At 39.8% G+C, this 11,450-nt stretch overlaps 1 protein-coding gene across 1 annotated transcript in view; it reads left to right on the plus strand.

Moving 5' to 3' along the window:
• Positions 1–11,450, plus strand: part of IGF1R (insulin like growth factor 1 receptor) — a 191,933-nt gene that overhangs the window by 135,483 nt on the left and 45,000 nt on the right. Inside the window, exons 4-6 of the mRNA XM_026856064.1 lie at positions 4,666–4,978; positions 7,567–7,712; positions 9,507–9,651. Of these exons, the coding sequence (XP_026711865.1) occupies positions 4,666–4,978; positions 7,567–7,712; positions 9,507–9,651 (604 nt within the window). The remainder of the gene's footprint in view (positions 1–4,665; positions 4,979–7,566; positions 7,713–9,506; positions 9,652–11,450) is intronic.

Genomic DNA, 11,450 nt, shown 5'->3' on the forward strand with positions numbered 1-11,450 from the left:
CCCCCCCCCCCTTCTGAAACATTACTTTACGTGAAGGATGCTCTAAAAAAGCAGAAACAGTATAAAAAAAGAAAGGATCGAATATCATTTTACAAGGAGAGAAAGAATCTTAAAAAAAATATTTATCCCACACTTGGCAACCTATTGCTTGCCCGCATGTGACTGGCATGGTGCCATCCTTGGCAGAGGCCAGTGCCTCAGCTTGCCAGAAGTCTTCGTCTTCTGGCTGCATTTTCACTCCCTGTGACTGATTGTTTATTCACCTGATTCTTCTGTTTCAGCGTTGCTGAAGTCATGGCGTCTTGGAGATGATAAGAACACTTTGTCTGTCCAAACTGTACAATAGCCATGATGTCAACGCAGAGTATTTGCAGTGAGCTTTAGCTTTGTGCGCACTTCAAATACCAGGGAGGTATTAGATGTCAGACAAACTTACTACCACGTCCTTAGCATGAGGCTGTCCAAAAAGGAACTGCTTTTTTTTTTTTTTTTTTTTTTTTTTTTTTTTTTTTTTTTCTTCAGAGTTGTGTTTGAGGTTTTCCCAACCTTGCATTGTGTTTGCAATTTTGGTTTAGCATCTTGGGGATTTTAATTGAGAATGAGTCTCTGAGTCAGATTCTCATGGAGCTCCTCTTGTTTGCATGATCTTTGTATTTAGTTTAAGGTATCTCCTTTCTGTATGTTGAATCTGATTCTGATTTGCTCACTAAGTTGACATCTTGGAATGATATATTTAGACTTTTTTTGGTAAGGGATCATAATATCTTAATAGTATTTTGAAAATCTCCTGAATTTGGTTGTCAAGAAAAACTTCTCATTTGTACAAGTCAAAAGGTTAGACATGAATGGTCAAAGAAACTACTATTACTGGTTTTGCTCCAGTAAAGTTGTTTTGTGGCTACTGGTACTCTTGTAATGTCCTTCTCTGAAGATCTGTTGATTATTCAGTATTTTCACTCCCTAAATATAAATAGACAGTTTAGTCAAGCCTTCATCATCTCTTTATTAAAGTCATGAAGGTGCTTAAGGGTCTGCCCTTCTCCAGGTCTTGCTTTGTCTTCCTTCTTCCATGGCTGCCCTCCAAGGTCTCTGAAATTTTCCATTATCTTGGTAGCTCCATGTGATGACAATTAAGCATTTTTTGCCCTTGTGCTTGTCAGCAAGGATTTGTTCAGGGGTTTGGGGTTTTTTGTATACAGTCATCAGCCTTCGTGATCCAAGGTACTGTTGTACCTGGATGATAAATTCTGTCCCCAGATGTCAGCCCACTATTGGCTTACGCTTGTCTCATGTTCTTGCAGACTAAAGTCAACAAGTTAATTGAGCATATTTCAGGAGATTTTTTTGGCAAAAGTATTTTGGAACCTGCATTTTAAAAGTTCTGGTAAAAATCTAGCAGCCCAAGGAGCAGTTTTGGAGGGCAGGGGGAGGGTAGATGGGGCTGGATTTGTAAGGCCAGCCAGTGTTGTTTGGTAAGATTTTTATAACAGGGATATCTGAGAGAACTGACACATAAGGCAGATAAGACTTTTTGTTGTTGTTAATATATCCTACACACATACACAAGTTCTTGTTCTGCCTCTTCAAGGAAACAGGATACCCGTATTGTCTGCAGGCTGAAAACTATGCCAACGTTAGCAAGAACAAGCAAAAAATAGGACTGAGAGAAAAGTGAGGTTGCTGAGCTTTTAAAAAATTATCTTTAAAAAGTTTTCAAGAGTTCTTGTTAAAATGGTTATAATTAAAATATTACTATAGTTTTGAAAACCTGTTTCACTGATTGCCTTTTTCATGTGAACTTGTACATCCTTCTGTGCTTTAATTTACATTTCTGTAGACGACAGTCAGCAGATTTACCAGGAGATGTAGGGAATCCTATTTATATAGCAGACTGTTCATGAATGGCAGAGGCATTAAGGGAATACAAAAGTCTTTCCCAAGAATGAAATAAACTCAATCTTTTTCTACTATATTTATCTGAATACTTAATGTAGCAGCATTTGTTTTTTTTAGAGAATTGTCTAGATGAAAGCAAAAAAATCATGTAGTTAATCAATAGATCTAGTAATTAATTTTGTGGAGGCATGGGAGGTGTGTGTGGTTTTTTTTCTTAGTAGGGCTTTGAACTGGAAATGTAGCTACCACATGAAATCTGAGTTCTGGCACCCACTCAGAACAGCAGTCCATCTGCTAGCAAGGCACACTGTTGATTTTTTTTTTTTTTTAAAAGCTTATTTTTTTTAATTCCTTAGTAGTTGCAAATGCAAGTAGTACTGTATACCTTAAGGTGAAAGGCAATTTGTGATGCCTTACTAAAGTGACATCCAGACATCCTTTACACTAGTGCAAGTTACCATCAAAAAAAGAATATATACCTGCATGCTTGTGTAACGGTTTGGTGTAAATTGTTTTTTCCTTTTCAAGAAAAAAAGAAAATCCCACATCTTTACACAATGCATTATTTAGCAGTGATTTCCTCTGCATTCTTGCTCTGAGTAGTCTTACAAGTAACTGGCTCTGCAAAAATTTTCTTAATTAGGCCTGCATGTAATATTTGTCTACCTGGGCAAGCATCACTCATGGTCATGCTCCCATCAGCTTGTTGTCATAGTCTCCCCCCTCCATCCCCTTTCTATTTTTATGCCTGGTTTCATTCTGAAAAAATGAGTATTGTTGTATGGAGTAGTGATGTTGGGTTATAGTAACAGTATGTGCAAGGAAAGGGTTGTAGGGGTAAGTAATGTTTGTTTTCTAATTGGAAAAGATAGGTGAGCTCTTGGGCAGCTTCAGCAGTACCTTCTCCTCCAGCAGACCTGCTGCATTCAATTCAGTGTATCCAAGCTATCTTTAATGCAAGTCTGTTGTGTTAGTGGTATGTGGCTACATATATACAAGAAATAGCACTGTAAGATACTGTAAGCAGGTCTGATGATGATACTTCATAGCTGCCTGCTAATATAGGGGACATACTGTTAAGGCCGTTAGGTTACTTGGGGAGAACCTGCAGGTTGAATTTCCTCCACAAATTCCTTCTTACCCTTAATTTTATAAGGAGAACTCTGCTTTGTACCCAGATGATTAAACTTGCAAAGTTGGCAGTTAGGGCTTAAAAAAAAAAAAAAAAGTTATAAAAATTAAGCGAGATCAATATAGAACCATCTTGATAAGAAATGCAACATTCTCTGATGCAGTTTTACAAGTCCTTTTCAAGGTGGACACTACCTTAAAGCTGGCAAAAACCGGCTTCTTATAATCAAAACTTGACATAAGATGTCTAGATTCTGATTCAGAAGAACACACACATTTTTAGGTTTGGTGTGGTTTTTTTAAATTATTGCTTAATAGCACCGTCATGCTTTTGGTCCCGTGTCGTGATTGTGGTGCTTTGCTCAATAGCATTGTAAAATTGTACTGTAAAGCCTACTCCTAATTATGGGATGATGAGAGGGTCAGGAATTTAGGATGTTCAGTCCTTCATTAAATCCACACTGAAAGATAAATTACCATGCAGAACTTTGGTGGAACTGTTACAGTTTCATAAACCTTGTCTTTCTCTACAGGCTGGGCTCTGCTGCTTCCATGTTCATTTCAGGATAATAACTTCTTTGCTGGTTATATGCTTTCTGCTCACATCATTCAGTTTAAATGTCTTGTGGTGCTTTGCTTGGATCTTGCTGTAGTTGTACTACTGAAATTTTGGTTTATGCTGTTATTATTGGTACTGTGTTTTAGCAAAGTTAGAAAGTGGAAAACAGTTACTTAATCCAAACCAGATTTCCTATCTGTGTTTGTTTACAGAGCCTCTGGCACACAACTTGCATGGCTAAAAGGCCATACAGTGCTGTAATCAAAATGTTGTTGTTACATAAATATAATGCTGCCACTTCTTTTGATGTAACAGTTGTGAGTTTGTCTGCTGACGATTCTCTCTTTGTTCATGTCTTCCAAGCTGAAATGCTTTCACGTGAAACAAATGTCTCCATAAATTTGTGCCGTTTTTTTCTCCCTTTCATATTTTGTTCTCTGAACCCGGAATTTGGGGATAAAGCAGAATTCTGTCATGTTCTTCAGGGGAAAATAGTAGCTCCATGATTCCACAGTATTTGATGTGTACCATCTGTACTTTATTAAACCTCATTTTGCATACATAAGCAACATTGGGATGCTACATTGGGGTCAACCTAACCATGTGTGCTACAGTATAGCAGTGCTTTATTGTACAAGTGTAATTAAGTTGTTAAAAGGAAGCTTGTTTTCTTGCCAGTAAAAGACCAATTTGAAGTACAAATAGGGAAGACAAGAAATGCTTAGAAAGACAATAAGTCAGCACTCAAAAAAAAAAATTAACCATAATACTAGGGCTATGGAATAGGTTCCTTGCCTGTTTCCATTATCCTTATGTTGATCTTGCTTTCAGCAGTTTTCCTTATTGTTTAATTGGCTCCTGTTAAAAATCTGATCTGAGAAAAATATATTTTCAGGCAACTAAAACTGACAAAACCAGAATTTAATTTATCACTTTTACAGAGGTTCGTTCTTTTTCACAGATACGCGAGGGCCCAGGGAGTGAAAGCATAGACTTGTATGGATCAGGGCTTTTTCCTTTAGTGCCATTCACTTTATTTACAAGCTTTTGTTCATGCTACCTTGCTTTCTGTCTTGCAGTGTGCCCCAGCTCATGTGGCAAGCGAGCCTGTACAGACCAAAATGAGTGTTGCCATCCCGAATGCTTGGGGAGCTGCACAGCGCCTGACAACAACACCGCTTGCGTGGCCTGCCGCAATTACTACTACGAAGGAGTCTGCATGCCCACCTGCCCTCCTAACACCTACAAGTTCGAGGGCTGGCGCTGTGTGACTAAAGAGTTTTGCTCCAAAGTCCCTGCCACTGAAACCAGCGAATATGAGAGGTTTGTGATTCACAACGATGAGTGCATGGCAGAATGCCCTTCTGGATTTATACGCAATGGGAGCCAAAGGTAATGCAGCTTCTGGAAAGTCCATCAGAGTTGTCATGTTTGAATTTTTCCACCCCTTATGCTGTGGCATCTTGTGATCTAAATTACGTTAGGTAGAAATGAGAGCATATGATGAGGAATTGTGTTACTGCCTGGTAAAGGCTTGCTTAGATGAATTCACCGTTGAAAGGTCTGATTGTATGTGGTCTTGGACTTTGTCAGTTGTCACTGATTCTTCTGAAGGACTTGAGGAGGTCAGTACAATGCAGAACCAGGTCTTCTGTAATAGTAATAAAATGAAAGAGAAAGCCCAGGAACGCAAGGTTGGAGGTTGGCCAATGACCATTATTGCACAGAACAAACTGTAGGAGTTATCTTGCTTTGCATATTATTTGCTTTATGTGTGCTTGCCTTTGACACATGTATTCTGTAGTGTATTTCATTTTACTTCCCTTTTTCCACTGTTTCCAGAAGGATAACAGTGGTGTTTTAGAAGGGAGCAATCATGCAGATGGTAACAAAAATAATGCAGCAACTGACAGTGCTATACAGAATAATTTATTGGAAGAATGTCACTCACCTGCTCTTATTTAATTATAATAGTTGGAGTGATGCATGCTTATGATTTTCTTACTTGACCAGTGGTTTAAGCAAGCAGCCTCAGTTATCTGCTGACCTTTGGATGTTGTGGACTTTTGAGTAAAGGATAGTCAGAGTGCTGAAATTCATAGTGCTTCAGTACTATGCTACAAAGATGTTTTTGTAGGTTGTTCTAAGATGTTGGGTGTTTTTGAAAGGTCGCTCTGATGATACCTGCACAGGTGGTGTGTCTGTGATTGTGTGTCATCCATCCCTTCGATCAAATAGTAAGGCAGTCTCTGGTTGACATTTGGATGTAAGCAACTTAACACTGTCTTTACTCAAATCCAGATATCCACCTGAGAAATGTTTCTTTTGTTATCTACTTGAGCTTGTAGTACCAGCTGTTTGAACCACTTACACTGAAGTGCATGGCCATCCTATCTTATCTCAGCGTTGTGCTCTGCTGCAAAGATTGAAAGGAGCTGTAACTCAAGGCTAGTGAATGTTTTGTTCCCCAGAGGTGGTGTTAACAAATAGTTGCAAATGGAAAACATTTCCATCATTCTTTGTATGTTTAGTTGAATGCCTCTTGCTTGTGTCTGCAGTTTTTAGTGGTTTGTGGCATGTTGCAGTGCAGGATTTTGAAATAGGTGCTTACTACTATGAAAAGGAAGCTTCTTGCTTTTATTGTTTAGGCATGAAAAACTGTTGTTATCAATTTACATGTTTCTTTAAGCCTCAGAAGAAAGTGGGTTCAATTTCTTTCAAAAAAGAATAAATAGTAAGTCCATGTTTGTCAGCATTGCCATCAAAAGCTTTCATCTTTGGAGCTGGGGTTGTTTTTTTTCTTTCTCATTTTTCCTTTCTAAAGAGATAATGTGGAGTAAGTAATAATGAAATACGAAGGAAAGTGCTAGAATGAATTGAAAATTTTAAAATTACCTTGAATTGGGAAAGATACTTACCAGGAGGATTGATCAGAGGGCATGTTTTGTGCACTCGTGAAGTGTTCATTTGGAGAAGAGTATGCATACAGTATAACATGGAGCCTTTAAAACCAAAGGCTAGGCTGGCCTGAGTTCTTGTTCCTTGAGTTGGGCCACTAAAAAACACTTCTGTGAGTGTGAGTATAAGAAGCAGGAGAAGTGAGCCTGTGCTTCAGTGTTTCCTCCCAGCTTCTGGGAATCCAATTTCTTTGAGTTCAGGGCTTTGTCTGTCTTGGTGTTTTATACGTCACTGGCAGACCTGTTCTCTCTCCATCTGTGTAATCCATTTTGAACCTGCTTAGACTTCTGGCCAGTCTCTCCCTATTTTTGTTGCAAATTAGTTTTGCCTTGCATCAAGATGCCTGCTTCTCTTTGTTTAAACTTGCTGCTTTAATACATCTTAAGCTATAAGAAATAGTGACTAATTCAGTGCTCGCTTTCTCCACATCACTCATGCCTATATGCTCCCACAGTTGTCTTTCCCGAACTAAACCAGCCAGGAGCATAGAATTCCCTTGTGCTGAGCTTCAAATGTTGGTTTAAGGGCACGGAGACAGACAACTTTATAAGAACTTGAACAGTATTTTCCCATCTCTGGTTCCTGGCTGGCCTCTTTTTGGAGGTTGGGCCTGGATTAGCATGAAACTTCACAGCACTCTGAGGCTGTTTGCATAAATAGCAAGGGTGGTCTTTCTGGGTATAATGAAGTTAGAATAAATGAACAAATGTGAGGGCACTGGGTTTTACCCGAAGGACCGCAGAGCCTTTCAGAAGCTGGCAGACAGGGGGTATAGGTCTGTTCCTTCGCTCCCATGTTGCTCTAAATGGGAGATACGATGCTCCAGCCTCTCTGGAGTCCAGTGGGCGAGTGTGCTGAGTTATCTGCAACCCTCTGCACAAGTATGGTAACTTTCATTCTAGCTTGAAGAATTTCTCTAAGCTTTAGAGCAAAATGTCTTTCAAAATTGAACTCAAAGCTGTCCACAGACTCAAGAGTTTCATATTGTGACTTGTTTTGCGTCTCCCTTTCTTTTCTAACAGCATGTTCTGCAGTCCTTGTGAGGGGCCTTGTCCCAAAATTTGTGAGGACGGGAAAACGAAGACCATTGACTCTGTCACGTCAGCACAAATGTTGCAGGGATGCACAATTCTCAAGGGAAATCTGCTGATTAACATCCGTCGTGGAAGTAAGTGATTGCCCTCTCTTTATGAACCTCTGATAAGGCTGCTTTTAATATTTTTCCTTTTGTCTGTCAACATAGTAAGAACATTAAAACCTCAGCAAACTGCTTTCCAATCCAATAGCAGTACTTCTGTTTGATTTGGCCAACAGTAGCACCATTCTTCAACACGCAGATGGAATAGGTATTCAGAAGCTACCAAGTTATAAAAGGCAGTGAAAGCTGGTATTTTTGTTAGCTTTTTTGGCAGGACAGGGAACCAGGATTAGGCAGAGATGAGCAGTAGTCCCAAAGGAATAATAAAGGCCTGGGAAGGTGAAGTTGAAAATCCTTGCATCTGGGTAGGTAAATAACTTGTCTGCAAGTAAAACATGACACTGTAAGTCTGCATATCCTCACTTCTTAAGTCAAGGCGTGGTGTCTTGCTAAAACATGGAATCCAAAGTGCTGAGAGCTCTTATAAAGCATAGCACTGTGCCTCTGGATGGTCATCGTTAGTGAGCTGGCCACCTTTGTCACATGTCTTGAACAAGCTCTGGATTAAATTTGTCAGAGCAGTGATTCATCAGCCAGGGGAAGTGTTGACAGTTGATGAGCTCTTAAAAGCAGAGTAAAAATCACTGTTAGTTTTTATTGGACGTGTATCTCCCTATGGAAGTTCCCTTTTGGTTTCATGAATAAGGTTGAAACACTGAGATACATTTGATTCCCCTCCTCCTGCTGAATGAAAACTTCAGGGTTTAGAAACAGCATGTGGATTATTTCACTTGTGATCCCACTGCTACAGTCTTCTATATGGGAGATGTTCCGGTTACCTGGGACAAGTGTAGGTTGTTTTATTTTTAAAGTATTATCTTAAGTGTGCTGAAGAGCATCTGTTTCCTCCCAGCTTATATGGTGTGGGAACCAACCATTGGTATTGGGCTTCTAAGGCATCTGTTAGGACTTTTGGTGTTTGTTGCCATCCTGTAGCAGCTTCTCCCATCCTGAGAGTTTAAAACCTTCCCCTCACAACTGCAGTGTCTGCAGTGTAACTTTGCAGGATGACAGTGGGTGTGGGCCGGGGATTGCTGGAGGCAAGGACTGCACGTCTCCAGCCTTGTGAAGGATGGGGTGTTGTAGACCTAGGCAGGGACAGTACAGTTCCTAAGGAGGGGACAGTGCTGAAGAGTAGGGCTTGCTCTGCAGTTGTTTTAATAATTCATTCTAGAAAAGCATCCTTTAGTGAGTTGTATGGACCATGCTTCGTGACATGAAGACATCCTTATGTCCTTCTGGTTTTGTCTTTGCTGTTTCATCGAGAGTTCTCCAGTTTTTTTTAACCAAAGCTCTTTAGGTCACTGAAGACCTTTATGCCCCAAAGACGACCAGTACCTCCACCTCTTGATCTTCAGTCTCATTCTCTGTCCTCCAGTGGAGCTTTCTGCCTGAGCTTTGCTCTGTAGCTGGAGAGCAATTCCAGTCTCATGGATGTGTACATTTACACAAAGGTTTTTTTATCCCTGCAGAATGCTGGCTCAACATTTGGTGCTGGCTTTGGAGTGCAGTGTCCATGGAAAAATCAGGTATACCAGTATGGAAAAGCAAGACTGGTTTTCCACTGTTGCTCTGTAGCTTTATTTTGCTCTTCAGCCATCTGTACGCACAGGCAACTGTTCCTGGGGGAGGAATACCAGTGTGTCTCATTTTCAAAAGCAACAAATACAAACATTTTCTTCTACCAAGCTAATACTGCATTAAGCAGAGTAGCAGTTAAAGCTGTGAATTCTGCAATAATAAAATTACATTTTTCTTATGTAGATAACATCGCCTCAGAACTGGAGAATTTTATGGGTCTGATTGAGACAGTAACAGGGTATGTGAAGATTCGTCATTCCCATGCATTAGTCTCCTTGTCTTTCTTGAAGAACCTGCGGTATATTCTGGGAGAGGAACAGGTGGACGGGTAAGTGTTCAGATATTTGCAGATGCAATTTCACTTTAATAGAAAGTCACAGAGAATAAGTCTAGTAATAAACATTCACATACCATTTATAGAATCTTCTTTTCCACTAATATGCAGCATTTTTCTCCTGATGAACACCACTGCACAGTCATTGCTCATTTGGATTACTTTCCAAATCAGCATGTTAAACTGAGTATATTAAAAGTATTTTTATGGTAACTTTGCTGTTGCTTTTCACTTTAGGTTTTTTTAGAGAGATTCTTTGCATAGATAAAGTGTCATCATATGTTCTTTTTGCTCTATTTGAGAAAATTTGTTCTTTTTGCTCTATTTGAGAAAAGAGTGTCTTCAGAAAGAATTGGATGTTTTTGCAGTTCTTTACTGTGGACTTCTTACAGTTTTATGGAGAATGTCAGCTGAAAGGAAGCCTGAACTTTATTAACCAGGGACTGCAGCTGGAAGTGACCCAAGTAATATGAAATAGATGTCAAGTTGCGATTGTTTGCAACTCCTTGAAATGCTAACATTAAATGAATTATCTATTGAGCAGGAAAAAGAGTGGTCAGGAAATGTAAAGTCGATCTCTTGAAATGTTTGCTGTGGGTTGTTATGCAGTGTGTGATACTTTTTGCTGTATATAACTGCTGTTTTCCTATGATGATAAGAAATAGTTGAGACAAAAGTTTTTATCTCCACAGAACTTGCAGTACTGAGGTGTGGTGATGGTCCTTCAGCAAACTGCCTTGCTCTTTCTCTTCCTGAATTGAGTAGCCATCCCAAGTTTAAACCAGTGTTCTGTGGGAGAAATAAGTCTCCCTTAGTAATTACAGAACTAATAAATGAAGAATTTTGGGAAATCATATAAGAAGAGGTGATGGGAGGGTCATGGGAAAGGTTGCTTGTCTGATTTATCTGCCCCGACAGGATAAAGTTACAGCATGAAGGATTCTTCACAACCTCCCTCTTTCTCTCAGGCTAGTCTTTGGTCAGCCTTAAATTCTTAAAATTCCACCATCTGACAGAGCAAGTTAAAGGGCACCTCTTCATCCTGCACTTGAAAAGCATGCTGTCTTTTCAGTAAGAACACTGGCTCTACGGAAAAGCTTGTTTCTAATTGCAAATCCTAGAGGCTTGTCACTTTGCTGAGCGCAAGGCTCATTCAGCCCACTTACGATGTGGTGTGCTCTCACAGATACTCCAGTTATTGATTTGTCTTTTCTTCTCTCCCCCTCTCTCCCTTGCTCTCTTTAAATTTGAGTTTAGCTTTGTGTTTCAAGTAGTAATTATACTTATGGTGCCTTGTATGTCAGCAAGCAGAGCTGATATGAAGGGAAATGGCAGGTTTTAACATCAAATTCCCAAATAGAGAAGTAAATAGGTGCAGCATTGAAGAGGAAAAAGGGGGACAAGTGGGGGAGGTAAAATTAGATCTATAGTAAAGAACTACTTGGGCTAAAATTCACTTATGCTAGGAAATTACTGAAGTTACATACTTCAGGTCAGGGACAGTCTCTTTGTTTGGAAAACGCCTAGCATAATTTAGGCATTACCAGAGTCTAAATAACATTTCCAAAAATACTTAGATGGAAGTAGGCACCTGGAAAGAAAGGACTGAGCTTGGACAATTACTTTGGCAGTTATGAACAACAGGGAGTGGGGTCTTAACCTGGGAAGTACTGGGCTGCTGGAACAATAGCTGTTTATGCCAGCATTGCCTTGCAGGGTGAGAGGAAGGGTAACTTAAGATCCATTATAATAGTTGTTCATTACATGACTGACCCCACCACCACTATCCCCCC

This window comes from Athene cunicularia (assembly GCF_003259725.1).
Source record: "Athene cunicularia isolate RWA chromosome 10 unlocalized genomic scaffold, athCun1 chr10_part1, whole genome shotgun sequence".
NCBI lineage: Eukaryota > Metazoa > Chordata > Aves > Strigiformes > Strigidae > Athene > Athene cunicularia.